Source organism: Cryptotermes secundus, unplaced genomic scaffold, assembly GCF_002891405.2.
Source record: "Cryptotermes secundus unplaced genomic scaffold, Csec_1.0 scaffold21, whole genome shotgun sequence".
Taxonomy (NCBI): Eukaryota; Metazoa; Arthropoda; class Insecta; order Blattodea; family Kalotermitidae; genus Cryptotermes; species Cryptotermes secundus.
Window position 1 is genome coordinate 683,892 of NW_019742548.1, and position 24,228 is coordinate 708,119.

Consider the following 24,228-nt stretch of genomic DNA (forward strand, 5'->3'; position numbering starts at 1 on the left):
GTTTTGTCACCAGGAGATTATTTCGTTGGGGGTACCTCAAAGGAATTGTCTATAAAAACAATCTGCATACACTGGATGACCTCAAGAGGAACATTACGACGGCGATTAACAGCATCAGTTTACAGGTGTTCCACAAAGTGGCCTCAAACATGGTAAAAAGAGCTCGCTCATGCATTGCTGAAGAGAGAAGCCATTTTGAGCATACGAGTGTTGTAAAGACATGATTTGATTTTGCATTTCTGAGATGTAAGGTTATAAACATTAATAGTAAGTGCTGTACGTAGGCCGCGCCATAGCTCAAGCGGTTAGTCGCTAGCTTCCCGATCCCGGGTCTGGTCAAGTGGGATTTGCGGCGGACAAAGTGGCGCTGGGGTAGGTTTTCTCCGAGTACTTCGGTTTCCACTGCCAATCTTTATTCCACCAACTGCTCCACAATCACCCTCACCTATCATCTGGGGCTGGTACAATAGGCCAGAAGTGGCCGCAGTACAAGGGACTAAGTCCCATCCCACTAGCAATAAAAAAAGTGCTGTATGTCTTGTAGTTTTATGCATTAAACCACCAAAATATAATTGCTTCGTGTGATGTGCGCTCTGTATCACACTAGAACAGTGTATTCATTTTTGTTGTATTTAATGACGCAGTTAATATCTCAGTACATCCCATCGAATGGTAGAATTAACGAATGATGAACTGGAAAGGACGTAGTCATTACCCGACATTTGCCTGGGAGAACTCAGAAATTCGCGAGAAACCTACGTGAGGCATCTCCCGAATACAAAGAAAGTTTATGGCTGTGACCTAAATCTTCGGATAGTAGAACGAGTGTACCCACTTTCAGTTTCGTTACCTTGTGAATGCCGGCCAAGAATGCGTTTCTTTGCAAGGCTACTGAAATATAAAAATACAATGCACTGTGTGCAAGCAGAACGGCTCTGGGGTTCACCCAACCTCCTAGCCGTTGGTTACCACGGGCACATTCCCCAGGGGTAAAACGGCCGGGGCGTGAAGCTGACCACTCACTTTCAACCAAATGTGGGTGTATACATCATAGCTTAGTGCTGAGTTAGTTAAGTACAGGGACAACGTTACCTTTTTATACTTTTAAAGGGATAGAGAGATGAGCAGGGCATGTAGCACGCATGAAAGCGAAGATAATTTCATAGAAGTTTCTGGCTGGAAAAGCAGAAGGAAAGGCATGGCCGTAGATTGGAGGATAATATTTCAGTGGATCTAGGAGAAATATGATTGAGGTGTGGATTGGATTAATTGGCTCACGATACCGTATCCAGTCGCTATACCGACTGCGCTATAGCATTGAGGCACTATACCAAGCCTGAAGTTCGCGGGTTCGATTCCCGATGAGGTCATTCGATTTTTCAATTGACCTAATCTTTCAGATAGCACTATGGCTCGGGAGCCGACTCAGTCTCTAAGAGAAACGAATACCAGGAATTTTCCTTTGGAGTAAAGGACGGCCGGAATGTAAGTCTGACAACCACACCGCCATCTGTGAGCCGATTGTATAGAAAAAATGCCAACCAGCAACATGCCACCAATTTTGAGTCGAACAGACTAAACTGGAATCTTTCTGATATTCAAACTTGACCAGTATTCAGCTTAACGTATATGCATTGCTATTGAGTAACTTGTATTTTAACGCTGCAGCAAATTGTTCTTGCGTAACGTTCAGCCCTACAAATATACACCCATTTCGTTGGACGGCAACAGTATACTAGATCACGTCCTATTTCTTTTCTGTTAGTACGTGTTGGGCGTGTCCTTTAGCGTCCTTGATGTCTTGGTCATGACCTGTTCCCTACACCTTTCCAGTCTACCCGTGTAATGACGTTACTTCTTCAACCGGTACTGCAGAAGGTAACGAATTCCTATTTGAAGTGTCGTTTATTTAATAAATGTATGCTTTATTTACCGGAACTCTCAATAGTTCAGAATTACGTAGCGCTGAGAGACGGAACCATTCGTGAGCACTGAATTGGAATCATGCGTAAGGAAAGAGTCACTGCCCCATTTGGAACAATGTCCCGGAATTTGTCTGGAAGGACTGATGGGGAAAAAGAAAAAAATCAGTAAGGATGACTGATCTTAGGGGCAAGATTTAAATCTGGTACCCCCAAAATACAAAAGGCTGTTAAGAACTCATTCAAGATGTTGGGTAATTTCACAATACGACATATAGACCCATCTCTAGGAATTGAGTTGACGAACGCGTTTCCTAGGATACGAGAATGCTTGTAGGCTCTTGGAAACCAGCTAGTTGCTGTGGAACTAACAGGCCTATCCATGGATACGAACAAGCAACAAACATTTTCATAGGATAAAGCTACCCTATACAAGCAGCTGTTCAGATAAGAACTAGATTCGTAAATTAGAAGTGAGAATTCGTAAGTCAGTCACAAAAGATAAGGTAAAGTTGTTCTTGTGCTCAACGAATTAAGCATTACGCCATAAAGGCGTATGGGTTAGAAGCTGTATAGACCCACATTTTCTTGACCTCGGCACTAGATGGAGTTGAGTGGTCATCTTCACGCCTCTACCGATTTACCGCCGGGGAAAGCCCCGAGTACCCATTCCATAAGAGGTTGGGTGGACCCCAGAAGTGGTCTGGACTACTTGGAGAAGAGAAGATTCTTGACCATACCGGGACTCGAACTCCGATCCCTCCGTCGTCCAGCCCGTAGCCAGTTCGCGTGATTCAAGTAAGGAGGATGCGTTAGCCGGGACATGTAACATGGGGGACATGAATAAGAAAATATTTCAATATAAGAACCTCAAACATAGCGATCATTTCGGGTATGTATGAAAGGATAACGTAAAGAATCTGCAGATATTGCATGCACTTTCTCATGTATAAGGGGCAGTCAAATGAAAACGGTCACCACACATAACTCACACGGCGCGCAAGTTGGTAACACTGGAATTTGCTAACGGTACGAAGATCTGGTGGGGACTCGGGAATGCAAAGTGACGTGTCCTTGCACACTAGTCGTTTGTTTATTGTGCTGGAAGTAAGGTTAGCTCTACATGTGTCGTCCAACATCAGTAATGGGGGCTGGTAAAGAAGAACGGCGAAGTGTAGTGCGCTTTTTGACTGCTGAAGGAGTAGGAGGACGAGAAATTCATCGTCGCATGTCTGTTGTTTACGGCGATAACAGCATGTCACGTTCGCGTGTGCTGGCGTGGCATAAGAGATTCCGAGAAGGACGTGTGTCACTGCAAGATGATGCTCGCCCACGATAGGCTCATCGTGTCATCACTCCTGATGTTGTTGCTGCGTTGGATGGTCATATCCGGGCAGACCGACGGATCACTGTGGAAGACTTTAGTCTTTTGATGGGAATAAGTCGCGGTTCCGTACACGCCACTGTGACAAAACACCTGCTGTACCGCAAAAACTGCGCGCAGTGGGTTCCACATCAACTCATGGAGGAACAGAAGACTCAGAGAATGGCTGCATCACTAGTCACTTGCAACGATACCATGAGGAAGATTATGCGTTTCTGTCCCGTATTACCACTGGGGACGAAACTTGGTGCCACCATTTTGAACCCGAGAGCAAACAGTGGAAACATGTGAATTCTCCCCCACCGAAGAAATCCAAAGCCGTACACACAAGTTCCGGTAAAGTGATGATGACGTTCTTCTTCGACTGCAAGGGCCCTGTGTTTGTCGAATTTCTCGAGCATGGGGCCACNAAGACGTGTGTGGCTGGGTAAAGATGTGGTTCCGTAGACAGCCCACAAGTTTTTCATGGATGAGATTGACCGTCTTATCTCCCAGTGGGATAAATGTATTAACAGTTTTGGAGAGTACTTTTGAGGTAAGAAATGGTGTTTAATATGTTTTGGCTTCTGACTCTTTTTCATTTGACTGCCCCTAATATAATTGGCCACGACTATTTTGTTTGGAAACCGAAGTGAACGGAGAAGTTCATGGAGGTAGGCCTAGGCTCACTGGGGCTGTAGTGCCAAGGGAAAAAAATTTCTTTGGAAGAGAAATACGCTGTCCCTCGTCAGCCCATCTTTGGTGGTTAAATATACAAGTTTCTACATGCACGCGTTGAGTAAACATTTAGGCCCATAGTGGGCACACTTATTTCTCTGGAGGCACCTCGTGTACAGTCTGTACAGTATTGCATATACGTGTATATGCATGCGGACAGGCAGAATTTCAGAAACCACACTTTTATAATCAAATGGGCTGAAAATGTGTAATCTTTAAATTGATATATTTTTTGGTCGTGATCACAGTACCCTCTCATGTATTCAGCACATATTAGAAAGAAATGTTATTTAGATTCAGAGTGTGTAAGCGCATGGACTGGATTGAGCTGGATAAGGACAGGGCTTACTGACGCGGTTTTGTAAACTTGGTAACGAACAGTCATGTCACACAAATTGGGGATTTCTTTACGTACTTTACGACTACAAACTGTTAAAGAGCTGGCGTTAGTACGTTCTTAAAGCTTATCTGCAGTAAGAAGAGTTGCATCTTCTGCGATATATTGCCATGTAGTTTGGTGAAAGTAAACCGATGTTTCGGGCGAGTATATCTTCTCCATCTTCAGTGTCGGAGAGTAAGACAAGCAGGAAAATATTCTGAAGCAGGCAGTAAGCAGAGTAACTCAGCTCTAATGCATACTGAAGTTGGCGCATAGTAGGTCCTAATTATTCTTTGTACTTATATCTCTGTTGCACGGAAAATGGGAACTTGCTTATCTATCCGCGATAAATATAAAACCAACATTAATGACCACGTGGCAAGCTTCGCAGCTATGTTTTTTATCTACAAAAGGCGAACATCAGTACATAGGCGATGTGAGAGATTGTAAATTTGACTTCGGGGTCATTCCATGTGAAGTCATCCAGAGAGGTCGCTCACCATTTAAAAAAAAATAAAATTTTGTACACTTATTTCTACACGTTTTCACACTTCAAACATTTTTAAAAAAATTGTAATCCGCTCGGTTCTCCCGCTACAGCCGTTTTTATAATGCGAAAAAACGCGTTTTCGGCTCAAATTGAGGTTTGCTTTATCTTCTGTATCTCGATAACTGTTGAAGCTAGTGACTCCAATGAAAAACCAATTCGTTCCATATGATATGGACAACAAATCATATCATTACAAGGTTTCACTCAACTCACTTCCTCTAGGTGTAATTAAGCTTGAAACTTACCTATCGATTTTGGGAAAAACGCTATTTTTCACCTTCAAAAACCAATGGCAGGGGGAAAGTATCAGATCTGTGGTTTCTACCCTTTGTTTTCTCCTACATGAAAAATATAATCACAATTTTGAACACCGTATCTATTTTCCAAAATTTTCCAGGAGCTTCCAAACTTTGCTCTGGGCCCAAGATCGGCCATTTTAACGTCTCATGTCTCCGGTAGGGAAGTTCCGAAAAATTTTAAACTCATAGCAAATAATCCTCTTTTCTAGAGTAACATGAAGTTAAAATTACAACTTTGATATTCAACTAATAGCGAAGCTTTTATAATGTGAAAAAACGCGTTTTCGCCTGAAATTGTAGTGGACAAAGTGGCACTGGGGCAGTTTCTCTCAGAGTACTTCAGTTTCCTCTGCCAATTTTCATTCCAACGACCGCTCTACATTCATCATCTGTCATCTGATACTTGTACAAGAGGCCAAACAGTGGCTGACGTACCAAGTGGACTCAGTCTCACCCCAACCCAAGAAAAGAACTAAGCCCTGAACAGAACCCTTCCCGAATGGGAGCAAACAGCGCCATCGGTTGATCTAACTTGCTAGACGAGGAAACACAAAGAATGCGTTTGGAGAAGTATGTGTAATGTACGAATATATGTACTCTGTTTAAATATTCAAGGACGGTAATGAAAGCCAGGGAAACACCAGAGAAGATATTCTCCGCATGAACTACCCTCGAAGTAAGGCTCTAAGGCGGTCCATACACGCACGAGTCTGGCTCGGCGAGGAGCCGGGCTCGGATTAATTTCACCACACACGTATGAGCGTGGCGATCCACACACGGACGAGTTTGACTCATTGGAACCCGAGCCGAGTCGGACTCGCGAGCTAGACTCGTACGTATATGGGTCCCCTAACACAGACTGTTCGAAATATTTCGAAATGCCAAACGACAAGCGATAACAGTAAACTTAATGCTGAAGCTAATTCTGATTTGGGAGTTGGATTCTGAAATGGAAGATTTAAAGAAAGCAGTCTTCTGGGATTTGGCACCGTGTATATGTGGTGTTAACCGACGTTTCGGAGGAACGTATCGCCTCCATCTTCAGGGTAGAAGAAAAAATATATAAGAAATCTGCAAGCGGAGAGACGCTTAACGGTCGGTTAACGTCGGTTAACACCACATATACACGGTGCCAAATCCCAGAAGACTGCTTTCTTCATAGTCACCGCCGTGAAAGCCTCAAATCTTACAAGGAAGATTTACTTCCAGAGATTTCAGAAACGGATGAAGACATAACATGAAATTGAATTAGTATTCTACATTTCTACGTACTTGCTCCGGAGTGGGGGTGAGTCTGCCGTCTTGTAGAAAAACTTTGGAGGGGAAGCGAGAGGAACCTGTTTTATTGGACTTGAGGCGACCTTCAAATCAATGCAACAATCGAGATTGAAGAAACAAGATCAAAATAACACGAAAGTAGTCCACTACTGTAGTAACCGGTATGTAGTGGCACACACGAGGAGGCAGGTGGACGGTTTACCCTGAGGTGCATCTGACACAAATGCCCCGACAGCCTATAGCAGGGGCGTCATAACCTCAAAACAGGAGGCAGAACTCACAGGCATAAGGCTGAAGTGACAAGCACAGAGAGAATACGAGTCTCTGTGCAAGCAAAGCGCAGATATTCTTGGCGGAACTCACTCCATATTATCATCATCATCATCATCATCATCATCATCATCATCACCAGTGCCATTATTATAATTATTATTATTATTACTACTAGCATTAATTATTGTCATTTTGTTCATAATAATCAAATATTTGAGGCTTGTTTGTTTGGTTCAAATTTCAACACATTAACGTTCCGTTGGAACGATGTTTGTTTAGCAACTGCGCAACAATTCGACACGTACTCGACTTTCCCTTCAATGCCTCCACTTTTGTTTTCCTTTTAAATATGTGTTCAATTCTCATTACATTGAACCGTTTCGAACTACACTGCGATGTGTAATTTCCTTTTACGGAGTTCAGCCAAACGTTTCAGCATAAATTGCTGTAACCTGTTTCGAGGTGAATTATGAGGAACTGTCACGGGATGCATTTCGACTGGCTCTCTCAGCCAAGCAGCGTCATCTTGGCATATAACCAGGTTAAGCCACTTGACCAAATTGTGACGTGCAACCTGGAACCTCTTCCCAGAGGCGAGGATGATCGGTGCAGCACTGAGGTGCAGAATGTGTGGCACGTATATGAAGGCACACGGAAAAGCGGTCGGCTTCTGTTGTTGCAGACCCTGCTGGAGTAACGTACCGCTACCAGCGCTGCACTTGCAGGGCGATGAGGAGGAAGGAGGGTGCAGTGCGGTATACACCCATGTCTCACAGCAGAAGTAGTTGGGGGGGCGCTGCGGACCTTCGTGTTATCCTGTGGGAAGGGACTACCCGTCAGTATATGTACTTGCTGTGGTCAACCTCTTTACAGTCATTCCAGTAACACGAATTTTTAATTAATTTGGTTACTCGATATTTACCGCATTTTCTTACATAGGAAACTACTATTATAAAATTGTGGCTTCGTAAAAATAATTTCCCTGAATAAGCTACACGCATACATGTGCGTATTGTTCCCTATATTCTCTTTTTCTTCACTCTGCCTGGCTCCTGTGACTGTTGAGTCAGCACTTGAAAATAAAGGACTGAGTTATTATTATTGGGCACGCGGTAGCGTAGTTGGTTGAGGCACTATGCCACATGCCGGAAAGTCGCGGGATCGAATCCTGAGGAGTTGGATTCTTTCGATTTACCTAATCCTTCCAGCCGCACTATGGACCTGGGGTCGATTCAGCCTCTAAGAGAAATGAATACGAGGAAATAATCTGGGAACCTGGGGTGTAAAGGGCGACCGGCGAGAAAGGCGGACAAACTCACCGCCATCAGTGAGCCGATTGCCTAGAAAATGTGGGAGCCTCAACATCTCACAACCCTAGGGGATACCTTTACTTTACTTACTTTATTATTATTATTACCAATTGCTAATGTTCGTACAAAATTTATAGTAATTGGTTGGAAAGTTGTTTTACTGCCCCGGTTAAAGCAGACTTCTCTAAGAAGATATGACCTTTGCTTAATAAATGCCGACTGAACTGTTCCCAACTTAATTATATGTATCATATCAGTTGAGAGAGAGAGAAGGCTATGTGGCACAGAATAAGGTGTAGCTCTGATTTATGACCGGTAACTATGTGAATGTGGGAGCAATTTGTTATGGAATTTTTTAGGGAAAGCTCTGGTTTCGTCTGAAAGCTACTGCCGAGTGACAATATGTAATTGTGTTTGGGAACAGTATTTAACATTATCACGAAATCGTTTTAATATGAGGTGACAATGAAGTTCAGTATCAGAATTATACTTTCTCTCATGCGTAACCACGAAGATGAGGAATCTACCATCCTTCCAGCTAACTAACTAAGTTCTCATGCAGGCCTTTGTATATGTGCCTGTTTTAAGAGAAAATTTTAACATAAGCATGCCTCTTATTTCCTTAATGGTTCAAAACTTCTGCATTATTGTGCCTTCCTTGGGCAAGTCGCAGTTATACAAACGATACATAATAAAATATAAACATTTCTTTTATGCGTGTTTCGTCCTTGAAACTCTGTGACAGATTTCAACAAAATTTTGGTAGTAGGGATCTGCAATAGAAGCTTAATTTCTATACGTATCGGTCGATTATAACCTCTTAACACGAACTGAACAATATCAAAGTTTAAAAAAGACGCGTCTTGCAAAAAAATAGTACATAATATAAAATATGTGTCCTATTAAAATATTGTCACGTGTATACCCATTGCTAAGCAACGGCTCGGTAAACAAGCCTCAACAATAGACAGTTTTCTATGGGTCCGTGCCGAGGAGATATCTTGAAGATAATTGGGGCTACGAGGAGTTGAGGGTTCAGGTGTGGAGTGTTAATCAGCGGGCAGCGGAAGCTGAAGCACCTCCATTGTCAACATTCGTTGCCAGCAAACGTCTAGTGACGACATTGAGAGGAATAACCATTGTGCAGAGCTGATACCGAGTAATGACTATTGGAAATAGACTGAGAAGGCTTAGTGTGAAGTGATTTGTAGCGCCGAGATCAGCAATAGTGTTGTAATTAGTTGCATTTGCGAACTGTAAGTGGTCAATAAATATATTCACCAATGCAAACCCCGTCTGTTGTCACTATTGTCTATCCCTGTAACAGGCCATGGAGGCCCATAAGGTTATGAGACGAGGGTCCTACATTATCTAGACAGTCGGCTCACAGATAGCGATAGGGTTATCAGTCTTACGCTTCGGCCGCCCTTTACCCCCCCCAAGAAGATTCCTGGTACCCATTTCTCTCAGAAACTGGATCAACCTCAGGGTCATAGTGCGGCTGGAAGGATTAGGTCAATTGAAAAATTCAGTGACCTCATCGGGACACGAACCCGCGACCTTCCGGCTGGTAGCGTAGTACCTCAACCAACTACGCTACCGCGTGCCTCTCAATAATATACGTGACAATATACATCTTATATATTAATCGATTTTTATTGCTAGTGCTTTAAGAAAGACCAGGAAAAGTAATTTTCAGCTTGAACAAAGTGGCAGGTTCTGCCTGTATTGCGGTTTGCTTTTCTACAATAGATTAATATCTGCAATGAATGTCTGTCTCGACCAGTGAGGTGTGTAAAATAGAGCATAATGCAGTTAGGTGATGTTTATATTCCACTGGAGTAATTTCCACTTGTTTTCGCTAAGGCTTTCATGGCGTCACTGCAGAACACAGTCACAAAGCAGCCGCAGCCCTACAGCACCAGTAACGAGTAAATTATAATTTTTGCTCCTGACATTCTGGCCTGCCTTGCCTCGGACCCTGCTTCGTTCTGACCACGCCTCGTCTACTTGCGAATGCGTTTCCGGTATATGGGACATGATAGTCCTTTGTTCTTGTAACATTTCCGACTTCAACATACCTAATGAACAAGTCCCTCATCTGTGGGCTATGTTTCTACATAGCCTGTACATACGACTAGCACGGAAGCCGTCACACAATTGTCGTATTTCTGGTGGACCTACATTTAACAGCGTTAAGATAGAAGAACAGAGGGTTTCAAGCTAATCTCGATAGAAACGGACATGAACAAGAATTGTAAGATTTGAGGCTTTCACGGCAGTGACTATGAAGAAAGCAGTCTACTTTTACCGGTTCTCACGGTCTTTCGCTTGCAGATTTCTTATATTTTTCTTTCTACCCTGAAGATGGAGGCGATACGTTCCTCCGAAACGCCGGTTAACACCACATATACACGGTGCCAAATCCCAGAAGACTGCTTTCTTCATGAACAAGAATTTCTTGTAGACACCCGTCTCCTCAACACTGGAGATACAATTGAATGGTTCGATGTAACAGAACCATAACGCCAGTTACAATCTGGTTAAGAGGACTAAAAACCTGGGGTTAAGAAGTAACGGCGAAATGCCAATTTTTTTAAAAATAAGAGCCATATACAAAGGTGGAGGGAGATTGTGAAGCAACTCGTCTGGCTAACGCGATGGCTTAGAATGTCATGCACCCTCCCCTCTCCCTTGAAGTCTATACTACAAAGTGATATTAAATTATTGTCGAGGTTCTCGTGGTATATAATTATCAAATCGGAAAAAATAAAATAAAACTGTTCATGGAATATGAAAATGTAATTCAAATAGTTTTGTTCTATAAGAAATAAAACATTTTCAGTTACATTTTATATTTCTAAGCAGATTTATTTTATTTTTCCGATTAAAAATTATAGGTCACGGAAACCCCCACAATTATTTAAAATCACCCTGTATATTGTGGGTCTTTTAATAGCGCTTGCTTGTCGTCTGAACCACCTGAATAACAGCGCCCGTGATGGGCTGGCAAGATGTGACAGGATTCAATTGTCAGAGCGCTTCTCCTGATATCATGTACAACACCGGTGAATCACGAAATTAATACTTTAATTTTATTTTTTATTTAGTTTTACTTTACTAGTGGCTGGGCTAACACAGTTAATATGAATTGGCGTTTTTGGCATTTGCCAAAAACTTAACACAAAATCAATTGTGAGCCCGGTCTTCACATACTCTATATTTACATCAAATTTTCAGCCCTGTTTTGTTTACAGAACTTTTCAAAATTGTGTTGTAGTTAATATGTATAATATTTAAGTTAAATTTATCAGTTACTTTTCATATACTAATAATTAATATTTCAACATCTATCATCTTTCACGTGTATGTTTCCATTCGCCGCTTAATAATAAATATAAATATAAATATATATATATACACGAACACATATTCACAACCCATAATGTTGGCCACGCCACAGCTCAGGCGGTTAGACACCGGTTTCTCAACGCGGCGGCCCAGGTTCGAGCCCGGGTCAGTTAATGTGGGATTTGTGGTGGACGAAGTCTCACTGGGGCAGGTTTTCTCCGAGTATTTTGGTTTCCTCTGCCATTTATCTTTGTACCGACTGCTCCACACTCATCATCTGCCATCCGGGGTACGGGTACAGTAGGCCAGTTAGTGGCCCACGTACCCAGGGGACTCAGTCTCACCCGCAATGTACTCGTGGTATACAAACTACCAGCGGAAACGTACGCAGTTCATTAATCTTATTGGAAACCTGATGTAAAATGTGATGAAATCTGGATAAGAACATTAAGTGTCTTAGGTAAAATGCGCACTGTCGAGGATTAATAAGCCTAAAAATGGAACTTTTTTCCTTGGCACTACAGCCCCAGTGGGCTTAGGCCTACCTCCATGAACTTCCCCGTTCACTTCGGTTTTTCTAGATCTTACACATTCGGTAGGACTCCTTGGGCGGGTGATCAGCTCGTCGCAAGGCCTCTACTTGTACACAAACACAGAAAAACGCACATACACACAAACTAAACATCCATGCCCTGAGTGGGATTCGAACCCACGATCCCGGTTTCCAAGAGAGCGAAGACAGGACATGCCTTAGACGGCTCGGCTACCGTGACCGGCCATAAATGGAACTTACTGGGCAATTTCTAGTGACAGTCTCTCACTCAGAACTAAAATACTGGAACAGTGCTTTTAATGTACTGCATATGCCTGTTTTAACAGCATGGAGATAATCTTCTGGAAGTGACCAACTTTGTAAGACACAAGTCAATAGACAACATGTGCTGTTATTGTGAAATACTCAGTTCATAAATCTAATGAAAATAATGCTTTTATTCATGCTAAGGTTGAAACATCCGGTCTGGATAGCTAAGATTAACGGCCGTGGAATTTTTTTAATTGTAAGAAAAATATTGTAAATACAATAAAGACCTAGGCAATGTCCATCCGGCCTTCTGTAGCACAGTCTTATAAACATCTTATTCTATAATAGCGGTAACCACGCAGAAGTTAGCACTAACTTCGCCGACAAACGGCGGTCGCTCGGTCGGTATAGTTCACTTTTGGACTAAAGGCCACGGAGTAAAATTGGTAAAACATACCGAAACCATACCCGGTTTACGGAAGCAAACACTTTCCTTTCATTGGAACTTCCATTTAACATACGACGATGATAATTTGATTGCATAATTATCCCATCTGATCAAATGACGAAAGCTTAGACCGACAGGACTTATCTCCAGCATAGGGGAGTTGAGAAATTAATACCAATCGTTTGTTGGAAAAACTATAGGCAAGAATCCATATTTATGATAAGTCTCTTATTTGGGAGGAAGACTGTAGACTACATGAAAACGACGAACCTACGAGAATATTTTGATATAATGAAGGGAGAAGTAGGCCTAATTTATAAATTCAGTATAGTACACAAACTGGAACTTGCCTTGTGCTGTCACGCTAGTGCAGCCTACTCGCAGGACTCCAAGAGACCTCAGTGAGGTCTGCATGTGGCTAGGGCGGGGTCGATTGTGGACTGTACACAAATTCTTATTGGAAAATTCTACTTGGAAGACCCAGAAGAAAACTGAAGGATGATATTAAAATGCCTCTTTAAGGAGGCAGTTTGTGAGGTTCGGAAGTAATGGGACTGATTACGCATCATGTCCAATGGGAGGCCTTGTTGTTAGCTGTGGTGAAACCTCAGGTTCGGCTACGGCAGACTAGATATATTTTTAGTTACGAAAATTAATTTATGAATCTGATCAATATAGTATGAATATTATGGGACATGCGGTAGTCTAGTTGGTTGAGACACTATGCTACAAGCCGGACAGTCGCGGGATCGAATTCCGATGACGTGAATTTCTTCAGTTGACCTAATCCTTCCAGCCGCACTATGTTCCTGGGGTCGACTCAGCCTCTAACAGAAATCAGTACCACGAATTTTCGTGGGTGGTAAAGGGCGGCCTGTGTATAAGGCTGACAACATTACCGCCATCTGTGAGCAGATTGTCTAGAGAATATGTGGCAACCTCGACGTCTCACAACCCTATCGGGCGCTACTGCCTCTTACATGGATACTGTTGAAGAAGCCCGTGAAGATTATAAGCGAAGGGTTTTCTGTGGAAGTGACGATTCATGTTGTGGGCGTCTGGGTTATGACACAGTGCAATCTGTTAGCTATCAACGTTTTGGAGGAACACACTGCCTCTCTCTTGAGGGTATGGAGGCAATAAGTTCCCCACCTGTCAGACTAAACGGTGTCATAGCCCAGATGACCGCAATACGGATTTATGAAGAACGCATTTTGCCTGCACTAAATGGATATTAGGGCTAAATGGAACCCTTTAGGGGTTTTTCAATATTTTCATGTCTGAAAATGTTCATGACTTAACAGCTTCACAGGACCCAAAGCGATTTGCTAACAAGTCACGTTTTTCTACCTCGTGTCGTGTAATTTGCTTAAGACGTAACAGCGTCAGAATCACGTAACACCGGACGCAAATGCGTTCACCGCAGCATAACAAGAAATCAGTTCAACGGCAGCCTTCCTGTATGCCACACGTTCAATTTATCTTAAGGCAGTGTAAGCTGATAAAATTGTTTAAAAATTAACTGTACGTAACACCAGGTGCAAATTATAGTGTTTCTAAATTCACGCCTGCAGGGATTCGTCTGCACATTCTACCTAGTGGCATGTCTCGCATTTGGTCCTGGACTTTGCGTGTCACGTCTTTCTGAACTAGGAAGCAGGAAGCATGAAGAGACCTACTTAAACATTATGCGTTAACAGTGCTTTGTAAGGAGGGCGTAAGTCAAGATTTGTCACTTCCGACTTACGACAACAGTATATAGGCGGTTTATTTCTATTTCGATCGGTATAAAAATGATTAAGGCTGCTTGTTCTAGATTGACGTTTGCAAGAAGGGCTTAGGACTTTGAGGCATGAAATTCATCCAAATATTTAAAAATGCAGTTCATATCTCATAGAAACAGCCTAAGTATCCATTATTTAAGGTTGTTTAGGAAAATAATAACTATTTATTATGAGCATCGTAAGAAGCCCATACATATGTTTGTTCAGTTGGGAAAATATTGTTATGTGTAGAGGGGTACGCGTGACAAAAGTAACGGGTTCTAGTCTTACCGCCCTTTTCTTGCTCCTCCTTCCTCCTCCTTCTCCTTCACACGCTGGGTCGCCTCTAGTAGGTTCTTCTTTCTTGTTGCTAAATTTATCTCAGGGTTATTTTAAAGGAGGGGGTTTTGTTGGTTTGGTAGAGCTGAGTACCTCTTATCTCAGAGCCTTGAACGGGCCACAACTCAGAAAGGGAATAAATTAAACACAAATCACAAGCACATCTCATGTTTAGACAAATTATTAATGAGCACTTGTTTAACCACTTTTGATACAGTTTCAATGTCAGTAACCTTTATGTCGTAACTGCTTCGGAGCCCGATGTGTAACTTTTTGCGGCTAATTCTACGAGTGCAGCTTTCCAAATTTTTACGTCTGATTCTAACGACTCCCGGTTTCCGAATTTTACGTCTGTTTCTTTCAACTCCCGGTTTCCGAATTTACGTCTGTTTCTTTCAACTCCCGGTTTCCGAATGATGCTAAAACATGACGCTTCCTCAAACCTTCAATTCCTGCTATCACCAGCGTCACTGCCCTGTCACACCCTTAAATTTTAGTGATTGGCTATTTTTGAAAAATAGGAGTATCTTAATTAGATATTCCTCCACTCCGCTTAAAGCTTACAAGCGTTTAAGGATTTTTGACTCCAACGTATTTCTGTCAGAAAGTGACAAATGCTTAAGCGTCGCTTGGGCCCTAAAAACTTCACTCTTTTTAAGTTATGGCATGTACAAACTGCCAAGTATTGAATTTACAAAAGATTTCTTTACCCTATTCTTTAACGCAGCTTTCCACTAATAAACCTTTGACGGGTGTCTTCCTGTTTCTTGTTGTAAGCGTGAGAAGACGCTTACTCTTACATACAAGAATTGACCTATGTCTCACTACCTTTGTTAACTGCATTTCATTTTGAACAATTAAGCTTTCAAATTAATAAAGTTGATTACGTTAAATAAGTTGCGTAGCAGTGGAACAGTTACACTAGTTCGGATGTTTGGATCTATTAGCACTTCGGTTATAATCTCTCTTAATCACACTTAGTACAGCGCTATCGCTGATTTACACACTTTACAGTTCACCGTTGCACACGCACTACGATTCTCAGTTTCCACTAGTCGTCTCCTAGCAACGGAACTCAACACAAAAACCAGCACTTCAAATCAGTATGAGGTCTTCTTGCCATTTCTTGTTCAAATACCCTGGAACCTCGTAACTCAATAAAAAACTCTTCTTAGCTGCAACCGGACTCGTGTCATGCAGCCGCGGCACGGGCAACACAGAAAACACAGTTCTAATTTTGCGTAGCGCAGACCACCCCTAAAACACAAGTCACGTGATGGCTAAGTACTGTTGGAGTGTGACATCATTTCACCTGCGGGGAAGTGTGTTTACTGCCTTTGCCCAGAAGCGGGTTGCATAACCCTCTTGTTCCTTTGTTGGTGTGTGTATTACTTAGAAACAGCTGTTTCTGTGCCCAATCGTTCTTACAAGGGGCACATACACCATAATAGAGATATTCAATGTTTCAGTCAGTGTTTCTCAACCGCCGGGCCGCGGCCCAGTAGCGGGCCCTCTTCTTAGAGAAAAAATAATTTACCGGGCCGCGGTCTGACAAAGTTTGAGAACCACTGCAATATGAGGTAGTACGTAAAGAGTACTTAGCAATGGGTTTTAAATAATAAACTCAGAAATATTGGTAGCTCATTGGTACAAGGCCATTTAGTCAGCTTACATCCTATGTCACGATTTTTTACTTAAACCCTTCTTACCAATTTAATTGGACCTATTGCAAAAATATACTCCCCTTTAAGAGACTAAGTATCTCGTCAAGCAAGATACGTGTTTCGCATTCTGTAATACTGAAACGTGTTATGTAGCCACCGACCTATATTTTGACTGAGCATGGAAATTATAATTAGCCTAAAGCAAAATCTTTATGGCGATACCTACAATAAGCAACTTGTTTTCTTCGGAACGGGAACCGAGTCTGCTGTAACAGAGTGGAGATACTAGCGAGACTCTGTGACTTGTCACGCAGCCATGCTTCTGTCGCTACATAATTCATTGGATCCAGCAACGCCTGTTCAACGTCTTCAGTTTCCATTTCACCAGGCCGAACTAACATTTAAATATTCCTTACAACATGCTCATTTTAAACGGATAGCTTAAATGTTATATTTCAGCATCTCTTTGCTCTCTATAGATCCGACTTACGGGGTTCTGCGCCGTCTAGGTGCAACATCGTTCATTGTTTCTTACCTACAACAACCTATACACCTGAAGATGGCCGGTTAGGCTGAAACATGTAGAGGAATAATGTCCAATAAACGAACAACGAAAGACGTTGCACTTAGGCGTCGCAGGATATCCTAAAGACTATAATTTTGTGAATTTCCCTGAATGTAAGAAGCACAGCTCACACAAAACATCGCCAGCTCACCAACTAAAATGTGTCGGTGTCTTAATAGAAGGAAATCACCTGGAGCACATCAATGCTGTCAGAGAAATATTCTATTATATTATTGCTCTACAACCCTTTGTTGGACCTTGGCCGCTTTTTCAGTTTCTTAATTTATAGAGAGACAGTAGGACTCCTTGGACGGGGGATCAGCCTGTCGCAAGCCCTCTATCTACACAAAGAACATCAGAAAAACAAAATAAATGCACACAAGTATCCATGCCTCTAGTGGAATTCGAACCCTGCTTGAGCGGGCGAAGAAAATTGATGCCTTAGACCGCTCAGCCACCGCGGTAGGCTGTTAAAGAAATAACATTTGTATAATAACCGTAAGTTGGATGAAAACAATTTTGGGTACGGAAAAAATAATTTTACATAATCAGACTTTGTTAACAGATGATGCAAGGTGTACTAGTGAAATTAAATCCAGGATTGCCGTGGCAAAAGCCGCATTTAGCAAGAAGAAGAATCTTTTTACCAGTAAATTGGACTTAAATTTCAGAAAGAAACTATTGAAATGCTACATTTGGAGCATAGCTCTGTATGGGGCTGAAACTTGGACACTTAGGGCAGTAGATCAGAAACATCTGGAAAGTTTCGAAATGTGGTGTTGGAGAAGGATGGAGAAGATCAGTTGGACCGATTGTGTGAGAAATGAAGAAGTGTTATTTAGAGTCAGTGAGCAGAGGAATATCCTACACGAAATAAGAAAACGGAAGGCTAATTAGATTGGTCATATCTTACGCGGTAACTGCCTTCTAAAAGAAGTTATTGAAGGAAAGATAGAGGGGCGGATAGAAGTGACAAGAAGACGTAAGAAGATGCTGGATGACCTTGGGGACAGAAGAGGATACTGTCATTTGAAGGAGAAAGCTCTAGATCGCATTAAATGGAGGAATTGTTTTGGAAGAGACTGTGAACCTGTCGTCTTGACAGATTACTGATGATGATGATCAATCGGACTTATTGTGTGTGCTATTGTTCCTATGCTTTCAGGGTGTAATTTATATCACAATTAGAGCAGGATAAATTTTACATATTACATAAAACACATCACACGAAATAAAAATTTCGAAACCTCGCAAAGAGGAAATTCTTCCATTTGCTATTTAAATTTACATACGACAGGACGCAAAATTTGTTATTCAGTTCATGTACCAATACCACAATCAATATGGAAACTGGCTATGGGGCTGGACAACCGGGGATCGATTCTCGGCATAGGCGTGAAATTTCAATGTTTCCTCCGATGACGGTGATAAGGAAAACGCTGCACACCAAAGAACACTTACCGGTACATGCTAAGGAAAGAGACCACGATACACCACACAATTAACAAAGAATAGACAAAGAACCAAAACATGTAGAGATGCCGAATTCAAACCTTTTGCAAAAGGCCCAATTACTACACCTCAAGCCATCAGCTTTAGGGAAGATGGGAGCAAACCGGAAGAGAGGACAACGGAAAAGAAAAAAAAAAAAACCTCGACATTGCTGCAACATGGAGGCTCTTGGTATTTTGTGTACACCTGTAAAATTCATTATTGGAGAAAACGTGTGGCCTTTCTTGCATTCACCTTGTTCCATATGCGACGAACGAAAGGATGAAGAGAGTATGTGCGTACGTTTTGACGTGTCGAGTTACTGTGATATTTATTCTGGGAAATTCGTTTCGTTCCTGGACGTAACAAATCCCTGCTTGTGACAACTTTGTTTTAATTTTGTTCTTAGTTCGCGAAAAGGGGAGAACTGGGTACTATTTGCGCACAATTTCCAAGAGGCTGAGAAAATTATGAAAACCTTAAACAGCCAGTCTCTGGTCAGCCCTGAAGTCATGTGTTCTTCCACACGCTGTGTTAATCCGCCTTATGAACAAAAGGGTAATTATGCAGATGTCCTTTCATGTCGTTGGCATTTTCTTAAATGAACACAATGTTGGACCTATTCGAACATGTCCGTCTTGTATGATATATCTCCGTGTAGCCTGTTGAAAGTCAGCAGACGTTTTGGAGGAATATTTCGCCTCCATCTTCAGAATCGAAGAATAAGCCAAGTAAGAAACCAGCATGAAGCAAGTAGCAAGGAGACTCTTCGGACATGTCAGTTGACTTTCAACGGACTATGCGGCCCAATATCCCAGAAGATATATCTTCATAATCACCGCCGTCAGAAACTCAAATCTTACTTAGGCTTACTTGTGCGAGTATGTAAGGATGACCCTTCTGTTGGCCGGACACTCATACGGAGGCTCCTGCATTTTGTAAATGTCGAGATGATGTTTTCCTACACATGTCGCTTCCGAGTTTCATAATCGGAAGTTCTAAGAGGCCAGTTAATAATAATAACCTTCGTTCGAGTGGAATTGCTTCACTTTTCTAACAAGTTTCACACACAATCTCGTGTATGAAATGTGACCTGTAGAACACTCTCCATGTTGAAGTTTATCTTCAGGCATTTAACAAAAAAGAATTCTTCGATATAGAACGATTCCTGTTCTATCATATAAAGAACACACTTTCTACGTATCAGTGAATGAAGCAACCAAGTTAATGTCTTTATTCACTCACTCATAACTACATAAATTAGTAGGGATTGACTCCATGAACAGAATGTCTTAAAAGGTTGTTGTTTCTTAGTTGGTCAAGAAACAAGCCTCCTTTTATGGAATCCTAACTTTCAGTTCCGTGTTGGCAAGATCCCACTCCTAATGGCCCTGCCTAATCAGTGAAGATCCTCGTACAGCGTAACTCTGCGTTTTTCCCACAGAGAATGTTTGTGTGTTCCGTATGGCTCTCACAATAAGCAGCGACTCTTTCCCTAACACCATGAACATGTAGGCTTTTGTAACGGAGGCGTAAGGCGTTTCCTCTGAGGTACAAACTGCATTATACCTTATTTAGAAGACATTTAGTCTCTAAATAGCTAAGATCAATTTTACCATTAATCACCCCTCTACTCTTAGGTTAAGGGCCTCTTGCTTTCAGGTTTTCTAGTCATCCCATCTGCTATTTAGTCTTCTAGCATTTGCCGGAGTGAATGGATAATTAATTGTGATACTGCAGATGGCAGTACTTGTGAAATTGTGAATTGTGTAACCTAAGAGCGAGTGGAACAAATTCTCTTGGTCCAAGACGGCGTGAAGTTACTTGTCGCGTGACATACACCCAACACGTGACAATATTATTAATGTTCCACTACAGAAAATTATCTTCAGCCCTTTGTGTAGCGCTGTTTAGTTATCGAGCAGAGACATCTCCAATGTTACTTATTATAACATTATAACGTATTATTCATTGGTTGTCATGTTATTGCAGGGAATATAATTATTCTCTGAAGAAGATTGCAGTTTATAAATTTATCCTCTATGCTTACAAATGAAAGTGCAGCTTAAGACTATTGCTTGACGGTCATAACAAATCTTAGCAATACATTATATTAGGAGCAGGTGCAATAAACATAACCCGAGTCGTCCAGATGTAGCGCATAAGTACGTGAGTCACTGGCGTCACTATTGCATACGCGGTAGATGCTGTTTATTGTTATGGGACGTTGTATGTATTATAATATGCGTAACAATTAAAGAAATATGTTCACTTCCAGCAAGAGTGTACCTACCCTGCTTTACAGATTTTGTCACTGCATCAGGCCTTATCAGACACATAATGGAGGGATTCTAAATTGCGCAAAGTCGCGTTAGGTCCAATTTTAAAACAAAATAGTAATGAAAACGATGATATACATATCGCATATTGTAGACCTCGGCATTAAACTTTGGTAACCAGTTAGAAACACGCTCCGGTCGCTTTTTCCCAGAGAGGGATACCGGTAAGCATTCGACGAGAAGATGTACATCATAGCGAACAGAAAAGTCGCAAGGCTCCACTGTATTCTAGCGCCATTAATGCATCCCATAGTAGAATATTGTATTGGTTCTTGTGTTGCGACCCCTGATAAACTGTTCTGGCACTGTACTAACAGAAACCCAAGTTACACATTGCTAATATCAAATTGCGCCTTTGGACAAGAACCTGAGCCAGTTCTATCCATTATTTCTCTAGCAGAATATTAATAATTCAATTTAATTCAGTTCATTTCACTTCCATTATTGAAGTGCTTGCCAACAGCGGACTGGCTGTAACAGGCGAGGGCTGAAATTATACATAACAAAAACTAGACTGGAACTAGAAATAGAATTAGAACTAGAACGAAACCAAAATTAATACTAGATAATGAAACAATACAGGTAACAGGAAAATCACGTAACTGGAGCCATGAACACAGTAGGATCAAGCAAAGCAAAATACATCCCGAAGGGTGATGGTATGTTTATGGAAAATTTCCAGCGATCTGCAGATGCAGCTTGAGGCTGTGACGCACCTTGTTCGAGTGCTAATCATTGAAATACTACTGACGTTAAATAATTATAATAACAATAGCAGTAGTAGCACTAATAATGGTGGCGTTAAGATTAGCAGAAAATGTAGTAGAGCGACAGGAAATGTTTAAGTTTCACATCATTAAATAATTTGAAAATCTCATGTGTGATCTCCCGTGTGTTTAGCATCTGATTGCTTGTTCTTAATGTGGGCTTGTGCACTGTTCTGTGAACCCAGAATTCAAGGAAACTGATGGTGAATGAATGCGGTTTTTCTTAAAGTCTTTCCTCTCGCTTTCCAGGTTCACCTTCACATGAGCACAGACGATCTGCGGAGAGTATTTCAAGTCGAGAGCCACGACGAAGGTAAGGTCCACAATTAAAATGTGTTATTTACACTAAACATGTATGTGTAATCAGTTTTATCACTACAGAAAATTAATTGAATAAATTTCCACGTTTGTTTCTCACCCTTGCAAAGTTTCCAACTGAGCTGTTTTTCACGAAGCCACAAGCAAAACAAAATTCAGTTTAATCTGGTTCAAACGAACCACTTTGCTGCAATAATTTCTTTCTCTGTCTGTGAGTTTCGGTGGAAAGGCATAAGAAACAGTAGTAGGCTACGGCCCTTAGGTTTGGTTTAAAATAATTATCAGTGGCATTGGGTTCACACTAATTCCCCCAAATTTGTTTTACTTCCATAAAAGAGAAGTCACATGGCAGGAGTGCAGCCAGTCCAGATCAGATTATGCTGCGGTGCATTTCGTAACTCTTCATCAACAGACAAATCCAAGGGTTCTTACGGGACATAAATTCTTAATTTTCTTAGTGTAAACTTGCAAGATATTTCATAGCTGTAGAGGTTAGACGTTAGCTTTATAATGGGGAGATCGTATTAAATTTTAAAATAATAAATATTGGATTTTGGAGCAAAATGACACGGCGAATTTCTCCTTATTCCTTCTGGTTTCCCCTTCCAATTTTTATCCTTCTGGTATTTTATACGAACAGTGAAGAGTTGACACGCCCGTCACCACCTGGCACGACACCTGAGAGCTGAAGGTGGACCCCAGAGCCAGTATGGACGACGTGGATAAGAGTAAATTCTTGACTCTACTAGGACTCGAACTCCGACCCTTCGGCCGTCCAATCCATAGCCAGTCTCTATACCGACTACGCTATCCCGGCTTCTCGCTAGTTCTGAGTGTGATGAAAATGTTTCAAGTAGTTGCAGACGTTAATAAGTTTTAGGGCTTTCATTTTACTTTATGTAACAGTTGTTCCTATGATGAATCATATTGAAGAAAATCGATCTATTTCGATTTGGCCTTCTTTTAATGTAGAGGTTAGGCCTGCACGAAACCAGTATAATTAGAAAAGTATTTCGCTCGAAAACATGTAACGTAGCACTAACATGCCGTATCAGGGTAATCTAAACCCACCAAGTAATTTAGAATATAAACATGAAGATGAACAGATACAATTTCGCCGCTGGGCGTTCATTATTTTGTTCATGTAATGTCTAATAGTACATGTACAAAATAACAGTTCTTCCGTTGTCTCAATATATTACATTATTATAGAAGAAGATCAAATTTCAGTAGTCCATATTGTAATTCAAAGAAGTAACAAACGACACTTGAAACTACAAGTGTCCCAATATTCAGAAAGAGATTTCATATCGTACAATATCAAGAAAGCGGGAATAGCACTAAAATCACAACTTCACCAATATTCAACAGTGAATAAAATTCAGAGGTGCGTGAGGGTGATATAATGATTCATTTATTGATATTTCGGAAATTATCCATCGTCCTCTTTGTATTTATTTACTTACTTACTTATGAAGCTGGGCCCTTCTTGAGGAAAAGCCAAATTTGCAGCTACTCAAGAATTTCCCAGCATTTTATGGAACTCGAAAGTTCATTACCGTGTTCACAAGAGCCCTCCACTGGTCCCTATCCTTCTGGCTTTTCCACCAATATCCTATATGCATTCCTCTTCGCACCCATTCGTGCTACATTCCCTGCCCACCTCATCCTTCTTCACTTGATCATTCTCATATTTATTTATTTAGGGATTAACTATGGTTTGGGCCCATCTGGATAGCCCTTTTACCTGAGAATGGAGTTAGAGTCCTGCCTCCAAAAAGTTGTTTTAAATAAAAATAATACGATTAATAATGTCCTAAAAGTTAATAACTATATTCAAAAGCGAGGTTTTTCCTAAAGTGTCAGTGAGTTAAGCCGTATTTTAAAACATGCAATAAATTGAAAGTAGAAATGAATGGTTTTAAAATTTTTAATTTTCAAAAACGTGCCCTTATCCTAAAACTGCTATCGGTTAAGCCGCACCAATTTTCGGGTGCCCTTTCATCTGGCACGCTTCAACTCTAAATGTGTAAGATTTGCCAGAACACACCCCTCATCCCACAAGGATCTCTCTGTCTCTCTCCTGCTGCTCCCATTTTGGGGCGTAGTGCATCAGTGGGACGCTTTCTTTCACTTCAGTTTCTTAATCCTAAGACAGTCGGTAGGACACCTTGGACGGGGTATCAGCCTGTCGCAAGGCCGCTACTTACACAGGACAACACAAACACAGAGTAAAAGCAGACAATCATCTATGACTTGTATTTTTTTC

At 41.4% G+C, this 24,228-nt stretch overlaps 1 protein-coding gene across 6 annotated transcripts in view; it reads left to right on the forward strand.

Annotated features, from left to right (window-relative positions):
* Nucleotides 1-24,228, forward strand: part of LOC111873238 (A disintegrin and metalloproteinase with thrombospondin motifs 16) — a 512,595-nt gene that overhangs the window by 372,993 nt on the left and 115,374 nt on the right. For all 6 annotated transcript variants that reach the window (XM_033755019.1, XM_023867781.2, XM_023867782.2 and 3 more), the window contains exon 3: nt 21,891-21,954. In XM_033755019.1, coding sequence (XP_033610910.1) covers nt 21,891-21,954 — 64 coding nt within the window. The remainder of the gene's footprint in view (nt 1-21,890; nt 21,955-24,228) is intronic.